The 24,401-nt window shown below is 46.5% G+C and overlaps 2 protein-coding genes, 1 long non-coding RNA gene and 1 other non-coding gene across 5 annotated transcripts in view; 2 read left to right on the forward strand and 2 right to left on the reverse strand.

Moving 5' to 3' along the window:
* Positions 1-4,235: 4,235 nt before the first annotated feature.
* LOC143016538 (protein kinase C and casein kinase substrate in neurons protein 3) lies at positions 4,236-14,925 on the reverse strand. Of its 2 annotated transcripts, none has more exons than XM_076170918.1 (10): positions 14,670-14,925; positions 12,546-12,613; positions 9,741-9,897; positions 9,391-9,626; positions 8,836-8,991; positions 8,571-8,746; positions 7,368-7,488; positions 7,186-7,256; positions 7,009-7,088; positions 4,236-5,866 (listed from the first exon to the last, which is right to left on the reverse strand). In XM_076170918.1, exons 2-10 carry the CDS (start codon positions 12,603-12,605, stop codon positions 5,757-5,759), a joined length of 1,167 nt encoding a protein of 388 aa, XP_076027033.1. In that variant the 5' UTR covers positions 12,606-12,613; positions 14,670-14,925; the 3' UTR covers positions 4,236-5,756. The 2 variants fall into 2 exon arrangements, with proteins under 2 accessions (XP_076027033.1, XP_076027034.1); XM_076170919.1 differs by lacking the exon at positions 14,670-14,925 and adding an exon at positions 14,200-14,420.
* Positions 14,926-16,413: 1,488 nt separating this feature from the next.
* LOC143016563 (uncharacterized) lies at positions 16,414-17,477 on the forward strand. The gene is made up of 2 exons (XR_012965539.1): positions 16,414-17,149; positions 17,355-17,477. It is a non-coding gene; the product is annotated as an uncharacterized LOC143016563 (long non-coding RNA).
* Positions 16,938-17,028, forward strand: LOC143016575 (small nucleolar RNA SNORD88). The gene has a single exon (XR_012965540.1). It is a non-coding gene; the product is annotated as a small nucleolar RNA SNORD88 (small nucleolar RNA).
* Positions 17,478-18,582: 1,105 nt separating the features above from the next.
* Positions 18,583-24,401, reverse strand: part of shank1 (SH3 and multiple ankyrin repeat domains 1) — a 41,778-nt gene continuing 35,959 nt past the window's right edge. Inside the window, exons 25-27 of the mRNA XM_076170966.1 lie at positions 24,327-24,338; positions 22,541-23,431; positions 18,583-22,069 (exon numbers count right to left, since the gene is read on the reverse strand). Coding sequence (XP_076027081.1) covers positions 21,982-22,069; positions 22,541-23,431; positions 24,327-24,338 — 991 coding nt within the window. The 3' untranslated portion in view covers positions 18,583-21,981. The remainder of the gene's footprint in view (positions 22,070-22,540; positions 23,432-24,326; positions 24,339-24,401) is intronic.

A 24,401-nucleotide genomic window follows, 5' to 3' on the forward strand; every position in this document is an offset into this window, starting at 1 on the left:
GTGTGTGTGTGTGTTCCAGCAGGGGGAGCTGTGTAGGTCGATGTCACTGTAAGTGCTCTACATGACCATCTGGCTCTCACTGTCAGACTGGGATGCTGAACTTACGCTTAACTCTCTCACTGCCAGCCTCTCCCACACACACCCATGCAACAAACGCCACATGAATGCACACACACACATACACGCACACACACACACTACGTCCGACTCACTGGTGCGTATCGGTTTTACGTTTCGGGTTTCTATTAACAAGTAAACAAAACCTTCATCCTGCGCTGTCGTGTGTGTGACTGAGGTGGTGCAGCCCTCCGAGCGTGTGTGTGTGTGTCTGTGATATAAATGATCGATGGTGGAAAGATGGAGAAGCTGTGCGACTGCCTGATCTGCTCTGGCAGCCCGGTCGGATGGACAGATTGTGTTGTGTCATCCGCTTCAGGCTGTGAAAAGAAAAAGGGCAGGAAGCAAAGGGTTAATTCCTCACTCTGACTGCTGATGCAGTGTTCCAGCTGAAGCCCTTGGAGAGTCTTCCTATCTCTCTCTCTCTCTCACACACACTCGCACACACACCTACAAACACACACTGTCCCGTAGCACTTGCCATCCTTCTGAGTAGCCCACTGCCCTCTCTTTAATTAGGCTAATTGAAACGCTAGAATAACCATTATCTTGATTGCTCATTATTTTGGGGCGTTTTAAAATGAAACGTACACATGCAAACCTCCATTTCTCCTTTGACGACCCCGCCGCTGGCTGACGGGCTAGGCCCTCCTGCAGGTCGTGGCTCCCTGCGGTTGACTGTGACGAGGCCTCTCCGCTGTTGTGTGATGGCGTTGACATGCCGGCCGTCGCTTCGCCTCCATTTCCAATCCGGAGGGAGGCGACACACTGGCGGCCGTTGTTTAAGGGAGCGAGTCTAGTGGGATTTTCCAGACATCTTCCAGACGTATTGCAAGAGACAGTTTAGGTCTAAGTGCTCTTGGCAGGTGGCTGGGCCGGCTTTTTTTTTCTTTAATTTTTTTTTCTTTACCTGTGTTCTTGGCCGCTTGGTAAACTCCCCTGTGATGGACCTCAGACGGCCCTTAACTGTGACAGGAGCTTCCCCAGGGCAGCACTGTGCTCACAGAGAGGAAGAAAACTGGAAAGAGGTGGCGGTGGCGAGAGAGAGAGAGAGAGAGAGAGAGAGAGAGAGAGAGAGTGTGCATCTGGAGCAAGGAGCAGGGGAGTGTGTGTGACAGCCTGAGAAAATGTTCATATGTTTTATGTCTGCCTGACAAGGAGGTGACTCATTCCTTCAACACAATGTTATTCACACAAACACACACACACTCGCCCCAGCATTTGCACACACACACACACACACACAAACACACACACGCTCCCTAGCATCTGTACACACACACACGCACACACACACGCACACACTCGCCCCACACTCACACACAGAGTCATCCAGGTACACACGCTGGGTTCTCCGATCACGCTCTCATCATGAGCTCTGCACTGTAACGTCTCGTGCATTCATCATGCGTTACACACATTACACACATACCAGGAGTCGTTTGCCTTCGAGGAGCTGTGTGATTTCCTCATTAACTTCTCCAAATGTAATGAGTCATTGAAGCAAGTTCTGTGGCGCCGTTAATTATGGTCCTGTTGCAGCAGCGCTCGCCATGGCAACCCAAAGTTCTGCCTGTCACCACATGAGAGATGGGGGAATAAAGACATTTTCCCATTATGCTGCCATCCCCGCGTGCATATTTCTCCCTGACACAGGCCTGCTGAGAGCCTGAGTACACTGATCTCCTAGCGCCCTCTGCTGGTGCACAGGGTAACATTAATAACGCATTACTTGCTTCACTAAATAGGAGAATACCATGTGACCTGAGCAGGATGCAGGATTGAAACGAGCGGCATCAACACAAACACTAATTTGCTGTGAGTTCATGAACAAACTCTCTCCTCCACTGTGTCTCCTCTCACGGCTCACACGGCTCAGTCTGAGGGGTCACGCACATGTCGACCTCACAAAGATCAATAGGCCGCACCGCTGCCCGCTTTGCGTTTGGCGGCTCAGTCCGCACGGCGTCAAATTGAATATCGTTTCGGATCATTAACATGCAAATGAGCTTCCACTCATAATTATCCTGACAAACAAGCCACTGTTAATGCTGGTGCGTCCGCATTGTACCTACAGAATAAAAGGAGCCGGCCCGGATGAATGCAAATGAGCGCTCCACACTCAGCCGCGACCTAGGAAAGGGGCAATCAATTCACTCTGAGAGTTGTTGTGTTGAGGTCCAAATGGAAGTAAATAGCTTATTCAGAGGAGAGTAAGCGAGGGGGGAGTGAGTGGATGAAGCGGGGCGGCGGGAGGGGAAGGGGGGGTCACATGGGGACTGTGCTGTGATGAAGGGCAGAGGGAAGAGACCCCTCCTCCCCTCCTCCCCTCCGCCCCTTCCTCCCTCCCATGGGAAAGAGAAAGGAGAATGGAAGAGTCTGTGGGAGCGACGTGAGCGCCGAGACAAAGCGTAGAGGAAGCCGTTAAAATGCGACGGGAGAGGAAATTGGATGAGCATGTGGTCTTTGTTCCAGAACCGAAGATATAATAACTTCATTTAACAAAGTCTCTCTTCCGGTGTTTCTCTTACCTTTCTGTCGTTTTCCTCGGGAGTGTTTGGGGGGGCAGAAAAAACAAAGACCCGGCCATTATTGATAACAACTTTGACGCCACCAAATACCTCAAGCGCCTACACAAAGCGCCCCTAATGGAGGCTCATGACTTTCCCATCATGCATTGTTTGCGTCGTTTCCACGCATATCAAAGTGTGATTGAGGGTCAGTGACACCTGGCGAGGGTCCTCTCCCACTCAAGAGCAAAATACTTCAACCAAGATTAGTGTGGGCACTCAGGATGGCGGCGTCTTTATTGGTAATAACCTTTCCCTCTAAGGGCTTTGATGGAGCCGAGCCAGGATAAGATACAGTGCGCGGCGTGACAGAGCTGGCAGGACGCTCCGGCGCAGGAAACAAGCAGTCGGGTCATGTACTCGCTTTGTCATTCCACATAAATGTGCTCCAAACAAGATGAGGGATGAGTCATGACAGCGCCGGCGGCCTTTGCCTCACTTTGCCACACTAAAGTGCAGTTTGAGGCGGCAAAGTATGAAGTCGTTTAACTCGAATACAGTGGAGACATCTTGCACTTTTACTTCAGTGTCTTTTTCTTCTTCTTCATGTACCCTGTCTGTGTTTTCCTCTTCGCATCTTCAAATGTTAAGGTTCCCACTAATCTTTGATCTCATACACGTGTGTGGATCTTTGTCCTTTTCTCCACAATCTTGGATTTGCAGTTTTCTCTTTATTTGCCTGTTTATTTTGTTTGCTGCATCCTTTGAAAGAAGCACATTTCCATTTCCATGCCTTCGGAAGGTAAATGAAGTCGTTAGTTCTCATATTTACAGTGAGGGATATGGTTTCAGGATGAGAAACGTTTCTGTCTTTCATCCTAAGGGTTTCCTTCCTCACACTGCATCTCCTTCCTGTCACATAAGTGCGCTGTACTCCACCTGTTTGCAGTCTAAGGTGTATTATGTTCTTATTTACTCTTCAAGTGACAGATGCTGACAGAAGGAGGGATCACAGTGACGGGTTTAAAGCCCGGCTGAGACGTCCTTTGTGATCACACTCGGGTCTGTTTCCCCTATAAGCTGGAAAAAACTGTCATCAGGTGAGTAAATTCCTTCCAGGGTGACATCATTATCTCCGCTGCTGCCGTGGAAACAGACATTCCTGCGTCCCTCCGTCTGTTTTCCTCGACAGCGCGTTTGTGTTCTTTCACACTTTTCTCTCCGCCGGCTGCTTTTAACACAAACACCGTTGTGGATCTGCTGGCTTGGCTGGTGGCCACGTGATGATGTCAGACGGCGATGAGGAGCAGCGTTTGACCCCGGGCGCTGCTCTTTTGACACGCCACACACTGACAGCGTGAGCGTGTGTAAACATGTGTGTGTGTGTGTGTGGCAGCTGACAGCTTTGTAGATGTAACAGCACATGTACACACACACACACACACACACACACACACACACACACACACACACACACACACACACACGCACACAGGCAGGCAGGCACCGTTCTTACATCTCGGGCCAGGATGATGTAGTGATACACCAGCTCAAACACACACATGATTCATTCCATCCCGTAATCAATAACAGGTATTTTGATGATGTAACAGTTTCAGGTTTTATTTTAAAAGTCAGAGAGTTTGCAAAAACAAGGCTTCTGAGAGTGAATGTGACATATAGAGCCGGAGCACATACACATACAGAGAAAAGAGTGCAGAAGAAGAAGAAGAAGAAGAAGAAGAAGAAGGAGAAGAAGAAGAAGAAGAGCTTTGGCATCATACATGTGGTGAAAAGTGATTAGATATTTCAGACGGACAGTACATGAACGTATCTTAAAGGGGCAGTCTGACATTTTACAAATACGGAGGTTTCAGATTTCACAGCGCCATGGTGACGAAATTGGCCTTTTAATCCAGGGACAACTGCTAAATCCTACTTTGTTACTCTTTACTGCTGACGTTTAAACATTTCCGGATGTGTCACCGGCCTCACGGAGCTCTATTAAACAGTTTGGTGTAAACGTTGAAGGCCGTGACGGCTGACAAGAGTGCTGAGCAGCATCAAGGTGGACTGAGCCTCGGGATTAAAGCCCTGCATCAAGGTCCACGAGGCAGTAAGCTCCGGTAAAATTTGCTGGTTCTGGACCAAGTTTCTGACAGTTTTATGCAGCCTAAGCATAGAAGAAAAAGGCCCGAGTGTGAATTAAAGTGAAGTTCATCATCCACTCGCTCACTGTCCGTTCCTCACCTCATACATCCTAAATCATTGTCATGTTGCCAGTACATCACTAAATATACTCCTTTTGTGCGCCGTCACCGCCGCCGCCACCGCGCTCAAACCCGTAAAATCCGGCCGGAAGTCGTTCTCATTTAACTCCGCGCTGCTGTGCAAACTACGGCGTTGGATCCATGGTAACAACAGGAGTTCAAGCTGCTGTTCCCCACTAATGAGGAAACTATAAAAGGTTTATGTGGCCCCTTTCAAGCCTGCAGGGACCGTCTGATTCACAAAACATTCAGATTGGGTGGCGTGTAACTTATAAACCCCCTCAGATCAGTGATATTAGTTTGATCTGTCCGCCTCATAGCGTCGGGCCACATACATATTAAACAGGTTTAAATCGGATTTATTGAATCGATGGCAGGCAACCTACACATTTCCGCAAATATAAAAAGCCAGACTGAGCCTATAAGCAACAAAACAGGCGAGAGATACGAGTCGTTCGGCGGTCAATATGGAGCCGAGCGCGTTTAAGGCCTCTCTGGATTAATCATGGTCACAGTATAAGCGTCACGTTCTTCATATGCTTTGTGAGGCTTTGCGAGCGGTTTAATAGCGGCAAATACGTCCGACAGCGATAACAGATTGCGTAGCAGGCAGATTGCAGCACCGTGTCTCATCGTTTGTTTCTTTACACTTAAGCATTGTTCATCATATGGCTTCGATACGAGTGTGTATACACGTGGTATATATTAAACATTTGTCGAAATCCTTCAACAGTTTCCACCTTCCAACGATCACAGACAGGAAGACGATCCAGACGCTTCAACAATAAACCAACGTCCAATCTAAAACTTACATACGTAGGAGATTTTAGCGAGGTCACTTTGATTCGACACACATTGATCAGACTACCTCCACATAGTTGGCGGGATAAAGACCCTCCCAACCTCCGTCCTTCATCCCCCGACACCAGCCCTGGTCATCCTCATCCTCGATCTTCAAGAACTCCTCACCTGCAGGGAGGAAGAGAGAAAGGCAGAGGATGAAGGGTAATAACAGGTGACGTGTTGATTAGCTAGTTGCCAGGGTTATCGACTCCGATGACCTCATTAGAACTCTTGGTATAAAATGTTAATGATTAAAAAATATGTAGATTCACTTTAAGAGCGGAAATCTAAGGTGAAACACGAGCCGTGGAGTCGGATTGTAACGGGAGGTTTCAAAGCCAGGAGCTGGATTTACTGCTCTGTGCAAAGTTTTCTGGCAACTAAAGACAGAAAATCCAGAGGAAGGGAGCGAGGCCCGAGAGGAGCTTAGGTGGGATGAGCGAGCAGCAGACACACAGCCCACAATCCAGCCAACGCACTGACAAAGTCACTGCTAAAACACACACACACACACACACACACACACACACACACACACACACACACACACCTTTGACAACACACTCGTTTATAAAATGCCTGCAGACGTTTCAATGAAAGTGGGATTTCCTTGAAACGACATCTTGTGGCCATAAAAGGAAGTGCAGTCAGAAGCGTTGCCGCTCGGCCAAAAACAGGGATCAGCAAGAGATGACGTCACCATCGGGTCTGTTTGAACTACTGTAACCTGGCCGCTGCATCATAAGTGGATATAAATAAGCAAAGTGTAAACAGTGCATGAAAACACTATTTACTGCTTTAATCGCTGCAGAACCTTATTTTGGGGATTTTTTTTGGCATTCTTCCAACTTTACACCGTTTCATAAGAGGCAATGAACATGATGTCATCGTTTGGAGTCAAACATGTTCAAGCAAATGCGTAAAGGCCTTCGGGGGCCGAATCAGGTGAGTATGTGAGGTGCATTCCACACACACACACACACACACACACACACACACACACACACACACACACACACACACACACACACACACACACACCCTCTGACTGGATACTGAATTTCATTTCATTGGTAATAATTCACGTTAATAAAATCTACAAAGTACACTTTCATGTCACTGAGCAGATATGAATACACTCAAGTGAGGCATGAAGTACGCTCCACTGCTGCAGTTATGTAATGAACACACAGATACACACACAACACAAAGCACACACACAGTGTACAGTTAATTGCAGGTTTATGGTGCTGGAAGTGTGTGTTCACCTGCTTTGAAGGACAGCTCATCTGTCTCCTGGCCAATGTAGTCATACAGAGCTCTGACCCTCACACCGCCAATCATCACACTGCAGAGAGAGAGAGAGAGAGAGAGAGTGTGTGACATCGGTCAGGCAGCATCAGATTCACGTGAGAATACACACACTCAGCAGTCTCTCCTCTCACCTCCTCTCTATTGTTGCTTTCTGCTCCGCCTCTTTCTTCCCTTTCTTGGGTTTCTTTTCAGGTGTCCATTCCTAAAACACACAGGACGGCCTCACCTTTAACTCCAGACTCAGAACTTGACACTTTAAATGGACGAATGGACGGACAGACAGACAGACAGACAGACAGACAGACAGACAGACCTGGAAGTGAGGCCAGTCTGTGGGCATGCCGGGCCCGTGGGTGTTCTTCCACCAGCGCAGGTCGTCCTGCTCGTCGATGGCCATCAGCGTGTTGTGCAGCTCGTTGTAGACGGCCTTCACGCTGAGAGAGGCGTTTGGATCGGGTAAAGAATTCAAAAATGAAGTTCATGTTCTTTAATTACTGCGCAAAGTACATCTCCACCTTTATTTCCTTACAGCTTCTTCTCTCTCCGAAGGACTCCAACTCATCTTACTCTTCACTCATCTTTATTATCTTCATAAAATGAACTTGAAGTGTAAAAAAAAAATCCCATTTTAATTCAACGTTCTCTTTTAATCATGATGTGCTGTTTTGGATCGTTTAGCTTCGGTCTGCGATGTAAAGCAGAGAGTAGTAGTGATTGATAAGTATTGATCCTTCAGACTGAGCATTAGAGGTCAAATCTGTCAGCACAAAACACAAAATGGCGCCACAGTCCCCGGGAGGCTTTGGAACGCGGCGTCGCCACATTATGGATGTTTGACAAGTATTATTTAGAGCGCAGGAGCAACATAAAGCACGTTGCGGGCCGCTGCACACTTAATGACGTGACATTCATCTGAGTTCCTTATGTTTGTCTGCTGAGTTTAGAGTCGTTAAAGTTTATCTACACTTCTAATGGGCTCGTAATCTGTTTGTAACGCCAACCGGAGCACGCTGAGCAAAGTGTTCAACGCATTAATAGAGGACGTAAGTTATCTGGCCTGTCTGCAGCCCCCCGTGGCCCCCGCACACACTCTTCTTCATGGGATTTAATTGCCGTTTTATTTTCTTTATTAGAGGATGAAGTGAGTCCCGTGTGTGTGTGTTTCTGTGTATGTATGGTTAGATACACCCACAGTCACAACATTAGAAAATAAAAAATGATCTGTTTTCATTCAGTGTACACAGCAGGTGAGAGCAGAAGTGGACAACAAGGTCTCAGAATACTTAAGTATAAATCTGTACAGCATAACATCATATAAATACTTCTTATTAAAGAATTGGACCTTTAAGTGAACGTCACTCATACTGATTCAGTGTTCTGGTGCTGTTTCAACCTTTTAAGACTCAGTTAAGGATCAAACTGAGGGGAAACGCTGCTATAAATCCTTCAATTTGATCTCTAAAGGATCTAAATCTAACTTTTTATTTATCACACACACACACACACACAGGCTCACCTCTCATTGTTGGTGACGTCCAGGTGCTTGTGGATGGAGAGCAGCGCCTGTTTGAGGAAGACGATCCTCTTGCGCTCCTCCTCCTGTGATTGGTCAAAGATGGACTCCATCTCCTCCATGTAGCGAGGAGCGTAGCGGTTCACCTCCTCTAGGACTTTCTCGTAGCGCGTGCGAACCTGACCACACAAAAGCTCTGCCGTTACCATGGAAACAACACCTCCGTCTTGCGGCGTGACGGCGCGCGGGATGCGTGGGAGCTCCTCACCTTGTCGGCCTCCTGCTGTGCGATCTCCCTCTCCTCCTGGATCTTCTTCTGCTTCTCGATGGCCACGTCGGGGTTCCCCTGTGTGTGGGCCTCGCGCTCTCGGGCCGCCTGCTCCTTGCGGCTCACCTTGTGATACGCCCGCCTGGCTTTATCCAGCTGAGCACCAAACAAACCACAGGCAGCACCGCAAACACGCATGTCAGCTTACTGGAAGAACACATATGAGGTGCAGATGTGGAGGCATCAAAGTCTCCAAACTCATTATCCAACCCAGCTAAATGAGTTTTCCGTGATAATGTGACGTTGTTCTATCGTGTTTTGAGGAGTTAAATCCTGTCTGGTTACTGGATCAAATCTCTGGACCAAAGGAAGCGTGCAAAATGCCCTTGAGCTAGGCACTAAACTAGCAACTGCTGCAGCTGTTGATTGGCTGTCAGCTGTAAACAGCAGCTCCTACTTCAGGGTGTAAAACAGGGGTGTGGAGAGGATAAAACGCATTTAAAATGTCAACAAATAGCTTTGAAAGCGTTTAACAAGAGATGACATCACCCAAACCTTTTTCAGGCGCTTGGCCCAGGGCTTCTGAGCACGCGCAAAGCCTGTGTCAAAGTCCTGCGACTCCTTGAAGCCTCCGAACAACTTCTTGTGGAACGTGTCCTTCTGCCAGGTCTTGACCCGGTCTCCATCCTCCGACACCAGGGAGCGGCAGATGGAGGCGTGGAGGGAGGCCAGGCGGTCGGCGGAGGACAGGAAACACTGCCAAGCCTTTAAAAGCGATCCGTACAGCGGACCTGAGGAACGACAGGAAGGTGAGAGTGCTGTGTGTGTGTGTGTGTGTGTGTGTGTGTGTGTGTGTGTGTGTGTGTGTGTGTGTGTGTGTGTGTGTATGGCACCAGGGGACTTACTGGAGTCCACCACCGGCTTCCACTTGTTGCTCCACTCGCTGAGCTGCTGGGCGTACTGCCGCTCCACGCGCGCCCTCTCCTGGAAACACATCACGATGTCATTGCAGGCCTGGAAGGAGTCCTCGGTCCTCTTCACCGTGTCTTGATAGTTACCAGGCTGCAGGGACACAAAGAGAGATGAAGATCTACTGTTGAGGTGATATATAAAGAGGAAGAAGAGGAGGGACACTGGCAATGATACTTAAAATATCAGCAGCTTCAGTTTCTCCAGTGAAGCCAAATCATACATTCGAATTGTACTTGAAGCCAAATCCTCCACTACTAATATATATACACAACTACAACAACAGCTACAATCACTACTACAGCCCTGACACTAACCAATAACAGCTCTACTACAGATACTTTAGCTGTAACAAGTACTCCCACTGCTGCTAATATTACCACATCTATTTCTACCTCAACACTTCCATTACTGGCCCAGGTACTACATCTATTACTGCTACATGTACTCTAGTAGCTACATCAGCAGCAGTACACACTCAGTACAGGTTAGTGTATTGGTTTGTATCAGAGCTTTAACAGTCATATGCTGGCGTCCTATCAGCTGTGACGCAGGGGGGTGGTCAGTGGTCGTACCATAAAAAAGCCAGATGGGAGAAGAAGAAGAAGAAGGAGAAGAAGAAGGAGGACAAGAGGGCAGCAGAGACGAAGGCCCTGAGTGTAATAACATATCTGAGGCTGAAGTGTTTTGTTTGTGGATGTGGAATCTGGAAATCTCTGCAATTTTCCTGGCAGCGTCACACACGCACACACACACACACACTCCTACGCTCCTTTTCACTTTCGGCTCGTCTCCCTCTGTTAGTCACCGACTCGTTCACAACTCAAAGCTTCTTTTGAGAGGAAAGTATCAGTGTTAAATCTCCTGCGTACTCATCGACGGATTGAGGTCAAAGGTCATCTGATCAAATAAACAGGACATTAAACAATAAGTAACCGGTCCTTCATTGACTTTACATTCTATTTTACTCTCTCATTACCTTCTAGGTATATCATCTCCTATATATGACATCATTTTTGTTGTGCTTGAGTCCAGCTGAGGCGTTTTCTTTCTTTGTTCCCTCTTCCTGTCCCCTGGTGACCTGTGCGGGGGGCAGGCTGCCTCTTGCCTAATAAACGCTGGGAGAAACTCCAAACCCCCCACGACCTCAGGATGAGCACAGATACAGACAGAATGGAAAGATAGAAGAGGAATCGTGGAATCGTATCGGTTGTCACACTGGTCGCGGTCGCAGAAACCAATCTGGGCCTACACTTGCTATCCTGTCTTCATCAGCCTCCCCTCCTCTTCCTCTTTTGTTCTTTCTCTCCCTCTTCCTCTGTTGTGCTTTTGCATCGACTCTCCTCTCTCTGGTCTCCACATTAAACAGAAACAGCTGAGGAATCCAGCTGGAGGCCAGAGGCGACGCTGCAGAGACCCAGTTGGCTGATATGTGAGGCAGATCCAGAGCAGCCAAACGTTCTGCTGCAGCAGGAAAATGGCCTCCATCCTGCGCTCAGAAATCTGGTTTCATGTACGGACGCGATCGTATGCGGAGGACGAGCGAGTGTTGTTTTGTAAGTACAGACGCTAAGCTGATGATGATGAGATGATGTCATCACAGCAGCCATAGAAGTGCTCGTAGTATCAGCTGTAGTATTCACAGTAGCAGGATGTGGAAGCAAAATGGAAATAAACTTTATTAATGCCACGTTTTGTAGCAGTATTGCTTCAAAAAGCATTTTAATCCACAGATACAATAGATCAACTGCATAACTCCTTGGATGAGACTCAACGGCGCACTGAACCACAGAAGAAGAGAACGCCTGCCAGTTTCGTGCTTTTGTCTAGAGGAGACATGGCCGACGTTTACAGAGAAGTCTGTCACAGATTCAAAGGCAACAATATGATTCCAATTACTGCTGGACCTCGAAATAGCCAACAGGATGTACTTAGAGGACCTGATTGAAGACACGAGAGCCCCATTGGTGATCGATGGAATTACATTTAAAGTCTGAAAGGCAGTTAAATAAGAGAGTGATCTGAGTGCTGCATATCCACTGTATGGCTCAGTGTGTGTGTGTGTGTGTAGCCTGCTTGTGTAAATGTGCCATGGGGCTTTTTAAACACAGAACAGAAGCGCTTACAGTAGGTTGGCAGCGTAATGACAGACAGCCCTTGAGCAATGGCGGCAGGATGACACAGACAGGAACTGGCCGGGAGACGCATCCAGCAGCGACGAGGGGAGGCTGCTGCCAAAATTACAGGAGGACAGAGATGAAAGTGGGGCCGACGGGAGACAAAGCCGCCATGAAAGTGTCAGCGAGCGCAAATTAGACTGTCAAAGAGCTCAGAACGTCACAAATGTTTACAGCTTTTTACTCGGCGGGGGAAGAAAAAACAAACACAGAGCTGCGACCGAAAGCCAAAGCCAAGTCCTGTGATCTGAGGCGTCCTAAGCTGTTAGGTTTGATTCACTTGTTGGGCCGGAGCGAGCGGCATGGAGCCATAACACGCCTGCATGAGAGCCGCTCTCTGGTGTACAGAGCGCCGAGGCCCTGAGTCCTGCTTATGAAAACATACCAAGACGTCTCCTTATCCACCAGCAACTGCTCATGATACCATCAGACAGTCGTGAGCACAGAAAATGGAGGACACACACACACACAATGAAGTGAGCACCTAAGCGCAGACGTGTTTAGTCTCTGAGCTGCAAGGTCATTGAGACGAGAGGAGAGAAGAGAAAAGCAATCTCGTCTTACCATCCAGAAGCTGCTGCTGTAAGCGCCTTCAGTGCCGTTTTCTGATGTGAGCGTCGACATCCTTGAATCTGAGAGAGTAAATGTGAGAATATAGCATTAGTTTAGACAGAATCAGTGAGCCAGGGACGGGGAAACGTCTGAATGTATAGCACTTCCAAATCAATATGTGTTTAATATCACTCTATATTAGTGTAAGGAGCTGGAACAATATCTACTATAATCTAAACACTCTGTGTTGGGGCCACTGGGGAAACTGTCTCATACAGAACTGAGCGGATGACTGGAGTGGACTGGGACACTAGTGGGTCACACACACTCTCACAGGCTCAGCATTGGGTCACACACACTCTCACAGGCCCAGCATCGGGTCCGTACAGTCACACACACCAGCACTGTGCCAGCTTTGAAACACGAGCCGTCCTAAAATAAACAGGGACTAAAGGTGGAAACATCTTATCGTTAGCGCTCTGCAGTGGCCTTGTCTTACCTCTTATTATTAATGCTAAAGCTAGTGTAAGTACGCTTTTAGACAGAAGGGCGACTCAAGCTCACATGACAGGAGAAGGCAAAAAAGCCTCCACACACAGACTCACACACACATAATCCACTCTTTTAAATGCCTGCAATTTTGTCTCCTGGGTCAGAGGAGAGAGTGATGGAATAAACTGGTAACTGGTTTCGGTGTGTAAGTGCTGGACAAATTCGCCAGCATGTCAAACTCTCTCTGCACTCTTGAGTTGAGCCTCTAAACTCCAGGCTCTCCGCTCTCCTCGGCCTGTTTTTCCTCCCCGAGGCTCCGTCAGGCGCACAATTAGATTCAGCGATTTTCCCTCCGCGTCCTGCTGTTCACGGGGGCATCACATGCTGCACATCCTCCGCCTGCATCTCCCAGATCGCGTACGAGCCCCGGAGATCCGCGGGAGGCCGTAAAAATAAGGAACCGCCTCCACCTCAACCTTTGACCTTGGTTTCCTGTCCCCCTACGCTGGCTGTCTTTCCCCCCGGGGGCACAACTGTGTCAGGGTCTCCAGTGGAACACAAGAGAGAGGGGGGAGGGGGGATGTTGGAGTGCTGATCTCGCCGCCTATTATCAAATAAAGTGATGCATTCTTCTGCGCTTTCCTGGCTCGTCGCCGGATTCTCAGACTTCGCTGACTTCCGCCGAGTTTAGGAGGCTGCCAGCCGAACTGCGAGTGTGAGAGTCTGTAAACCAGCTGGATGGCGTGGATCTGATCTGATCTCCTTCCAGACCTCTCAAATGTGATTCCATCCTCTTTAAGGGCATTATCTTACTGTGTATCGACAACAGACTGTGCGCTCGAAATGTGACGTAGACTGGAATCAATTGGATTCCAACTCCAGTCTGGAAGATTTGATTTCATAGCCTGGGAAATCAACTTCAGGGTCCTGTGCTGCTCCACGTCGGGCCCACAACCTGCAGTCCACTTCGTGTGCAAATCAACTCGTGTGTGGAAGCTTAAAAATCTAAAACTGAGGTTCAATTTTGGTGAAACACTCAATCTGTGGATACATTTGATCACTTTTGCTCTGCTGGGGCCGGGAAATCCATAAAACCTGCACCAAAATCAGGGAGTGTGAGCCACAAGCTTCAGAGTTAAACACACATTGGAAATCAAACACGGCCGTAACTTACCAACTAGAAGCTCGGATCAGATTCCACCACAAGCCCCCCAGACTTTTTTATCATTTCTTGGCAGAGGAACTCAGTTGCTCCGGTTTCCTCCCGGCGCTCCAGACTTCAACTCTCTCACACACACTCTGCATCCACTAAACTTCACTTTAAGCTCAGCTAAGCTAAAACTCAATTTTGGGGTAATAAAAAGCCCATCTGGATCCTCAGACCAACTCCTTCACCCCGACAGCCTGCACCCAGTCTGGCACACACACAAAACACACACACACACACACACACACACACACACATACACACACACTCCTCCCCCTGTCCCCGTTTCATCTGTCACACTCATAACTCTGCACACACGCACATGCATAACGGAAATATATAGTCACAAATGAACACACAGCGCAGAAATAGGAGCTGGATTGCCCCGTGATGTGTTTAAGGTCTGAGGGGTTAAGCAGTAAATCACAGCTCTTTACCTCTGTGTGTTCTGCTGGCTGGTGGGGCCCCCCTGGCTGCGTTAAACCCCCTGGTTTCTCTCCGGGCTCCGCTCCTCTGTCTGCCGGGTTAAAACCTTTCCCGTCTTCCACTCGTCTTCTTCTCAGGCTCTTTTGCTCTCAGGCTCGTCTCCCTCACGCCCTTCCGACTCCTCTCCCACTTGGATTTTCCACTCGCTCTGTGGATAGTGCTGCTCCTGCTCTTCCCCTTTCTTTGGCCCACTGCTTGTGTCAGATGAGCTGGCTTTCCCCCCCTCTCCCTCTCCCTCCCTCTGCCTCTCCCTCCCTCTCTCTCTCTCCCTTCCAGTCTCTGCTTCTCTCTCTCTCTCTCTCTGTCTCTAACAGCTGCATGAAACTTTTTGTCTTACTCTCTTGTTCTTTGTGCCTCCATCTCTCTCCGTCTGTCTCTTGTCTTCGTCTCACTCTTGCCCAATTTGACTTCACCCCTCTAATGAAGAGCACTGTGTTGTGGTTTTGCGGTGTTTGTGTGTGTCTGAGCTGAGTCACCTACCCAGTGTGTCCGTCTGTGTCTGTGTGTGTGTGTGTGTGTGTGTGTGTGTGTGTGTGTGTGTGTGTGTGTGTGTGTGTGTGTGTGTGTGAATATGGCTATTAACAGTGTGGAAGCATGTACAAAGAAGCTGGAATCTGCATGCCCAGATAAGGGAAACGTCTCTCTTTTCTCCCTCTTTCTTTCCCCTGGAGTAGTTTGCTCGTTCTGCCACCACAGCTGGAGAATACATCCGGTGTGTGTACATTTTGTGTGTGTGTGCATTTTGTGTGTGTGTGTGTGACTAAATGCTTTGAAGTCAGGGGCCCCTGAGGAGGATTTGTACACACTGGTATTCCACTCCTGCTGACATAACGCCTGATGCTATGCTGCACTTGTGGAGCTGTGCCTTGCCAGAACACGCCATGTAAATAACCAGACAGCTGCTTACACTCGGCCCGGCCCTGCAAAGTGCCCTGAGGAACCCCTAATCCGGAGCTGGCAATCCTATAATCAAATCAGGAAGGTGGCAGTCCAGACTGATATTACAGCAAAACATTTAGGTCCTATAATTTAAATGATAATAGCTATATGACACAAAATGTCAACATGTGTAATCAGGTCCCTTTAAACTACTATTAAGTGATGTCAGGTTGTCATGGATGCAACACGGAGCAACACACACACAAGTCTGCTCAAGGGTTGAAGGAATATTTATCAAAATTAATAGTCTTCTACAGTATTAAATACACAAGAAATAAAATGAAATGAAAGAATGTTCTAGGGTGAATTTAACGTTTGCTCCGTCAACTTATTTGTGACCAATAAACTACATCAACAAAATGAAAGTCTTAAGTCTCTTAGAGTCCTAAACTGTGGGGTTCTTTATAATGCAGTCTTATAATAGTTTAAATGAGACATTAATATGGATCAATGTCCAAACAAGAATATTGGAATTGTTAAAGTTGGTGTAACTCCAATAATATTGTTATTGTTATTGAGTAAATCTTGACCACTTTGTCACCTTGAGAAAACTTTATTCTTTTTTTTAATTGAATATGTGATTACAAACATTCTGTACTTCTGAACGCACGTTTATCGGGAAAATGAATACAGATTTTTAAAAAGGCATATCTCCGGCTACCCAATGGTTGGGGTCCGTTGCCGTATTAAAGCAGCGTGTTCGCTGTGTAGGTGTCCTGTTCCTGCCTGATCATCGTGCAGTAGCCGGTAAGTTAACTTTTCTCTCGCTTGTACTGCTTGATAAAATTATTTGGAAAAAATATTTCTAGTTCTTCCATATCCACTAAACGATTATTTAGAAATCATTATGTGAATTTGTATTCGCTGTGTACGATTTTCGCGTTTTTCTCTTACTTTGACTTGCACACAGTCAATAAGCATGTCGTGTATTAGCTCATAGCCACAAATAAAACTAACATGAAATATAAATTTAAGACACAACTGAAATGAACTGAAACCATCATAATGCTGCTGAACAGGTACCCGAGCAGCGGATTTGTTTGTTAGTGCCGCGGTAATGAAGAGGCCTGGCTCCATGTGCTGAGCCTCCGTTAGCAGGAGAGCTAACTGCTAACACTGATCTCTACACGTGTCTAATATGAGCGGTTTGATCTTAAATTTTTAAATAAAGACGTCAGATCAGCAGTGAATGCCGTTTTAATGTAATTACATGTGTAATTGCATAATCGGGTCAGATATAAGCCGTATTAGAATGAGTCTTTACATTAAACGGAACGCTCCCTCTCCCCTGATGACCTGCACTGGGCTCTGAGATTTCATGTAGATAACGTGCATCTTTGGCCCTGACAAGCCAGAGAGTCTGAGGAGAGAATGAGCTTCCATGCCTCCTAACTGAATGCTCATACGGATAAAAAAACTAACCCCTGTGTGCTCTTTGGTCCTGCAGGTCTCTAAACCAGTGTCACTCCTCTGTGGCCCGGCTGTGACTCAGGTTGGTTCCGTGAAGCTTTGACGCTGTTCTACTTTGTCTGGTCTCTTGTGATGTACTGCACTGGGCTCAGACTAACATGAGTGTTGAAGAAGTGCTGCTCTGCCCCTGACAAGGCTGAGTCTGACTAGAGCCATGTGATCTTAAGTCAGCTCACTCCTCCACTAGAGCCTCTACTGAAGCTGCTGTGTCCGTTTGTTTGTTTCAGATGCTGGAGCCCTGCAGATGTGAACGTGGTAATGTCAGCCAATGATGTCATCGGTGCTTTCCAGGGAGTTAATTAAGTGCTTTTCAATGTTTTCATGTAAAATTCAATAAAAAAATAACGGGATATTTGGTTTAATTGTCATTCCTCAACCTAACATAGTTAAATGTCCTTGTTGTAAATGTGAGTCACTGTTCAGTTTAAGAACACAGCTGGGTAAACTGTTGTTCTTCAGTATGACGACTCAAATTCTGACAAAAAGGCAGATTCATTTGCTTACATTATTTTGCGAGAATGTTTCTGGACCCTAAAACGTCTGATCACAGGGGCAGAGGAGATGTACTGTGACCCAAGTGAATTTATTCAAGCTACAACGTTAAGTCTCGGCATTTCCTCCTGAGGCGTAAAGAGGCTGCAGGTATCCCATCTGTGTTTCTGGCTTCTTTAATTGGCCTTTATCATGCTGCTCTATATCCTAAATGGCAAACTCTCAGCGCACACACTGCAACAAAACACATCCGCCCCTATACAGAGAGTGGAGCCATAAGAAGCTTCGTGACTGATCTTGTTGGAGGAAAGGAAGAAATGGACACTGAACATCCGCTGTGGCGCTGTGGGTTATTTGGTGCCCGGCTGCGGCCGGGCACCAAATAACCCGACTCATCTTTAGCTCATTATGTTTAAACTGTTAAAGTGCCATTGTAAGACACATACGCACCAGAAGCCAAAACTCGCATTACGTCACTGAACAATCTTCAAATGCAATCTCTGTCACGAGACTTGAAGTTTCTTACCTGGAGTGGCGGGGCTTAAAAACGTGGGGAAAAAATATACCCATTTTGATAAAAGTTTTTTTTTAGCTTGCATTACTGTGAAAATAACTTAATCAAAAAATTAGGGACCAAAAGTTTCAGTTGGCCTTAAATATTTCTTGGTTTTCTTTTGCCTTCAATATTTCCGGTTGAGTTCAGTCTCTCAGCCTCAGTATTAGTAACTGTTATCTTCTAAATAATGAGTTTAAAATGCATTATCTCCATACGTTAAGCAACAACAGTTTCCTTGCATCACTACCAACACATAGATCTGAAGACACAACCAGCTGCTGTGTTCAGATGAAAACAGTCAAACTCCTTCAGATAACATTCCACAAAACAAACCGTTCATAAACAAGTCATAACTTTATTTCTGTATCTTTATTATAATTCTAACAATTTATTATTCATCTCTTAAAACATTTGAAATTCATATAGGTTTATATGAATGTGCGTATATGTATAACACATATACATATATATTCTGTAAGTTACCTTTCATCGGTTCATAATCTCATTTTTTAAAAGATCTCTTAAAGGAAAAGAAATGCTTTCTATAGAGTCGGACCGATTCTGTCAGATTTCGCTTTTTTCTCCTGGCAGCCATGGAGCGTCGTCTTTATCAGTCTTACTTAAATTCAAAGAATAAAAAGTCCCTCACCACATTTAATTAAGTGAAAAAAGCATCGTTAAAGGAAATGCATTGATGATTACCTGCTCAGCCAAAGGTAAGCGTGACCCTATTTACACTAGCAAATGTACAGAATCTGGCTTTGGATGGAATTCAAACAGCCTCACTCTGACCCATCCACCATTGAAGTAATCCTTTTACACTATATGAAGTACTTCAGTAATGTGACTCATGTCTGTTGCTAATGGGAATAGGGTCACTGGATGATGTGCTGGTAATAAACAATGAGCGGTGAGCTGAAAGTGCTTTGTACAAACGAGTAAGATGCAAAACTGAACCGAGCTCGGGACGCCGTCAGGTCAGCGAGAGCGGAGGGAAGCAAAGAATGGGTCAAACTGTATAGAAAGCAGAAGAGTTAAATAAATACATTGTACCTTTTCATGTTAAACATTATTTGGAAGACAGAGATTCTTTAGAACTTTGAGAATTTTTTTTACACCTTAAACCATAATTAGGATGACCATTATTTTCATCGTCCTTATTGCTATTTCCCTTGCATTCAAATATCTCTCCTTGAACACTGGCATAGAGCAACGACTGAAACAAATCCCCTTAAATCCCCTCTGCTTATTCAGATGTATACCTTGTGTGTGTGTGTAAGTGTGTGTGTGTGTGTGTCTGTGTGCACTTTAAGCGGCGTGATCTGCGGAAAACTCATCCATCTTTTTGCAAAAATACAGTGAGGATATCGTGGCTGGGAGGAGAGTGAACTCTCAGTCACAGCCCCGATACAGAACACACATTTGATACGTGTGTGAGGACTCACGAGCACAGTAGCAGGAGAGGTGAAGTGTTGTTCAAGGTAGAGAGGTCATGATAGAGCCCTTATATTCGATCAGCAACAGTGAGAAATGCAGGACTGAGGTTCTTATTATGGAATGTGTATGCGGCTTGAAAGCTGATGAAGAAATAAGATCAAATGAGCCAATAAAGACAAAGAAAACCAATTAAATCTGCACGTGGGAGAATTTCAATCAACAGGGGTTTGCTGTTATCCAGAATTGAAGAAATAATACTTTGAAATGACCGATGAAGGAAATCATTTACACTTGGCGTGCATCTCCGGCTTCCCCAGAGTTTAACAGTTGCTACATTTTTAGCATCTGCATATCATTAAGTGGCAACTAAGCATCACTACTTTAAAAAAGAGTGAGGAAGTCTCGTTTTGAGGCCATAAAAGACAAAGGGTAGTGTTGAGCAAAGCTTCACAGTCTGATTAAAAAACACTAAGCAGGAAGGAACATGAAGTGAGTCTAAAAATGTGCTTCACATTAAGTTGCAATGCTTCTTATCGCACAGAAGCAATGTTAAGGGTACAGTGCACCAAATAATATGCATCTTTCAATTCAAAAATACCTAGATATATAGCATATATATATATTTATTTATATTTATATATAATCACCACAATTATCGTCACCACGCAGTCAGAAAACACGCCGACTGCATCAAAAGGAAGAAGCCAGGAACTCCTATCAGAAGCTATAACAGTAAGGACGATGATAGTAATGATAAATAGTAACAATAAATCTCTTCATATCAATATCGGTATTCCAGTATTCCCATTTAAAGTTTAAAAATTGTAAGAACAATCATTAGTATTAAAACTCGATATAAGCGTTTCTCTCCGATCCCCCTGGGCTGGGTGGCTGTTTCCTCCTGGGTTTGTGGAGAGAGGGGCCGCCGCTGGAAGGAGCAGGGGGGATTGGGTGGGGAAAGAGCAAGAAATGGCAGTTTTTCCTCTTCCCCTCCCCCTCTCCTCTCCAGTCTCCCTCGGACCGAACATTAAATTCATGTGTACAACAGTTGCTTCGATGCTGAGGAAGTCTCTCTCGGTAAGCAAAATCCTCAGGGGAGATTTGTTTCCTTCACATTGTCACGTATCCCGTCTAACAGTTGACAGCACGGCCCATCTCCTTATATCTTGGGTCCAAACATGTGTGTGTGTGTGCGTGTGTGTATATAAGGTGTCCCATAAACTCTACCGCAAACACTGGCAAATGTTTGTGTGCATGTGTATATTAGTGTGTCTACGTGTGTGTGTATGCATGCAGGCATGTGTACGTGTAACATGTGTGCCTGTGTGTGCATATCAGTGAGTTTCACTTTTTTTATGTTGTTGGTCTGGGCACTTATTTTTGCTACAAATCTGTGATACAGTGACCAGTCTGTATATACGTCATTATAAGACTTAAGATGATAAAGAGCTATAGAGAAATACATGGATCCTGATCACAGGACCTGCAGTGAGGACTGAGCCCTACCAGCGGTGAGGTAAAAACAAGACAACCAATCACAGCCCGACACACAGCTAGCCACCTCGGCCTGAACCAATCACAAGGCAGGATTTTCTCCTGGAGGTGATTCAGGTGAGGACACAGAGGTCTACCTTGGTCACCTCTCCAGACGTGGACGCTGTGATGATATGCGGCCCTGCATCCACACATTCAGCCTCACTCCTGCACACATTCACCCCCACATTCACTCACCAGCGTTCACTCACACAGGGAGGGGTTGTCATGGATTTCACTCTTGGTGGTTTCCATTTTTGAACCTGACCAGATTTAACCAGCCAGCAGAGGGGTAAAGAGGACTGTCAACAAGATGGCTACACGATTCAGGACACCTATCTTGTTCATCTCTCCAGGGACACAAAGTCTACCAGGCTTCCGATTGTTCCTCTCAAGTATTTGGTTGGATTTAATCTCTATTCGTCACCACTGTTTCTTTTTATCTGCTGCTAAAGCCTTCATACACATTTGCCTGCCGATAAGGGTGAGTATTTGTGTTACTTGTTTGCTGATTGGTATGTGTGTTTGTGTGTGTATGTGTCTGTTTGACTGTGCATGCATATGGGGAGTGCATTTTTGTAAATCAGCCTGCAACAACTGGGGAGTGCCAGCCGGTGCCTTTATGGATCGTCAGCCCTTTTTCAGTCCTTGTGTTCCCATCACCCTATGGGACTTGACTCCCTCCTCTCTGGCGCTCTCTGTGTGAAATCTGGTCCCCCCTCATTTGTTGTGTGAATTCACCATGGATAGCAGCAGTTGTGTCTTCCTCCCTCATTGACTCCGCAACCCCTCCTTCGTTCTTTCTTTCTCTCTCTCTCTCTTTGCGTTTTGCGACCTCAGCTCCGACTCCCGTCTTCCCTCCTCCTCTCAGTTTGTCCGTCCCGAGGTGAGAGAACAGAGATGGGAAAAGGGCTGCTGGTCAGCCTGCAGAAGAACAAACACAACACACATGATAATGAATGGTGATCATTTGCTTGTAACATGATTCCCAATGCTTTTTCTGTGCGACTCATGTCTTAATCTGGGGACACACACCATGACTGACTGACAATAGATGTGTACTTCTCTAACTGCATCCAGCAAAAGGCTAACCTGGAGAATGAAATGTAATTGCTTATTTCTTCAACAGTGCAAATTAGGTTATAGTACACTTAAAGGTATGCACTTAAAGGTAAACATGTTTTTGTTACACATAACTGTGGGACTGCAGGGAACTGAGTGTCTTTAGGATAGTAATCATTTTAAAAATGTAATTGCTTAAGGATAAAATGCTTTGGCGAACACATTTGTATCAAACTAAACTTTTCCTTTGCATTATAATTTTGTTCGGCTTTCTCGCTACATTGCAGTTCTGATGAGCCTGTAGCTGTGCACAGTGTGACTCCATAGTCCTACCTATCCATTATAGTTCTCAGGGCACGTTCGATATTCATGCGGTGGCCCACACGCGTCACACCCAAATCCAGGTAATCGTCCTTGGTGAGGGAGGGCAGGTGGCTGCCGTCGATCTCGTTGTCCAGGAAACGCTCCCTGTGCTCACCCAGGTTCAGATATCCCAGCCAGTCTGCAACGTCGTACTTGGTCCAGTAGGGCAGAGGCTTGGAGGCAAAAGGCTTAGTGGGAGAAGGGGGAGGGAGATGAGGGTAACTCAGGCAGGGGGGTGGAGGGAGAGGGTGCAGGGGTGGAGAAGAGGTCCCAGACAGAAAGTGAGTCGGAGAGAGGGATCGAGAAACAACTAATGTGGAGTTTGGAGGAGGAGGGGCACCTGAGGGGGCAAACAGGGGAGGAGAGGGTGAGAAGTAAGGGTCTCCCAGGGGGTTTCCTGGTGACGGCGGGGTGATGGAACCTCGGAGGTCGTACATTGCGCTGTATAGGGGTGTAGTTGGGAGGAGAGGGAGTGATGATGGGCGGGGTGGGGCTTGCTTGGGCCTCTCTGATGGCGAGATGAGGGGGCTGGGTGCTCGCCTACGTTGAATCATGTGCGATTCTGATTTGCGAGTTTCTCGACTGGGAATGAACTGGAACTCCAGGGCTTTGGTCCGGTAGACAGGTCTGTGTTTGGGAGAAGTCGGGTAGGGGGCATAAGATGTCGGGGAAAGAGGGGAGTGTGAACGTGGAGGCTGAGGGGCAGATGGAGGCTGAGGAGATGGGGATCGGCCCCAGTTGGGGTATTGGGACGCTGGGGTGGGGGACGGGGACAGTGATGGTTGGGACAATGAGACTGGAGATGGTGACTGGGAGCGGACTGAGGGTGGGCTCAGGGCTGAGGCAGAGTCTTCTGAAAATCTGTGAATGGAGAAAGGAGAAATTGCTCTAAAGGAAAAGTAATGCTGGAATACAGAGAGGTGAGATGATAAACATGCACACTCCTCAAGGAAAATGTCACTTTTTATAGAACCGCTGAATTAACCACTTAAGCTCGGAAGGAAAAATACTACTTTACACTCTCCACATAGTTTTTCTTCATCAACGGAACTCATTCTGCCAGTCAGCATAACAAATAATACAACAGGAGAGCCGCAGTTGTAAACCTGGAACATTCACAGAGATGATCCGGTAAGTCTGAGACTGAAACTGAAACTGAAACTGAAACTGAAACAAACCAACAAAACAAAACATAATACCAACAACACAACAAACTACATAAATGCGTATCATCAGTTCTCACTTAATTAAGAAAGCTCAAATTTAGCTCAATATTTGTCCAAATCTAACCTTTCCTGGTAAAGATGTCGCCATTTCTAGCAGAGCGGCAGTGCTGTTTACCGGCCTGCCGCTCTGTGCGTGTGGGATGTGAAGCTCTATATCTGACTCATACTCTTCACAGACTCTATGGAGCTAACTCCTTTAGGGGGCAGCAGCTCTTAGTGGTTACAATCCCCTCTTCCTGCCCCCACTACAACAACAACCTGGAAGTCCCCTTTATCATCTGTTGTCTTTTTTAAATGTTTATTGCGATTGTTTATGTTTAAGACCCACCTAAAGCTTAAGTGGTTAAAACCTTTCCCCCCCGCTCAGATCTCCAGGTTTGTATGCCACCTGACAGGCATTAATGTTCTGAAATATGCGAGTTCTCTCTCTCTCCCCGCCGTCACACACAGGTTGTAAATTCACACTGGTGTCACACTTTTACATTCTCCCCTGACAGAAACAAACAAACGTGTGGAAGTGGCACTATTACCTGTTTCTGCTTCTGAGAGAAACACATGGAGAAAGCCGGGGACATAAAAGAGAGGTTTACACAGAGTACTGACAG

The sequence above is a fragment of the Genypterus blacodes genome, unplaced genomic scaffold, assembly GCF_046128005.1.
Source record: "Genypterus blacodes isolate CSIRO-AG114 ecotype Tasmania unplaced genomic scaffold, CSIRO-AGI_Gbla_v1 ptg000234l_1, whole genome shotgun sequence".
Classification (NCBI taxonomy): Eukaryota; Metazoa; Chordata; class Actinopteri; order Ophidiiformes; family Ophidiidae; genus Genypterus; species Genypterus blacodes.

What these genes read in the sequence shown, in the direction of transcription:
- LOC143016538 (XM_076170918.1), bottom strand. Translation starts at nt 12,605, where the DNA reads ATGTCGACGCTCACATCAGAAAACGGCACTGAAGGCGCTTACAGCAGC. An exon ending in CACAGCAGGAGGCCGACAAG is followed by an intron (nt 8,747 to 8,835) that starts GTGAGGAGCTCC and finishes TTGTGTGGTCAG; the next exon opens with GTTCGCACGCGCTACGAGAA. An exon ending in TGAGCTGTCCTTCAAAGCAG is followed by an intron (nt 5,867 to 7,008) that starts GTGAACACACAC and finishes TCCTCCCTGCAG; the next exon opens with GTGAGGAGTTCTTGAAGATC.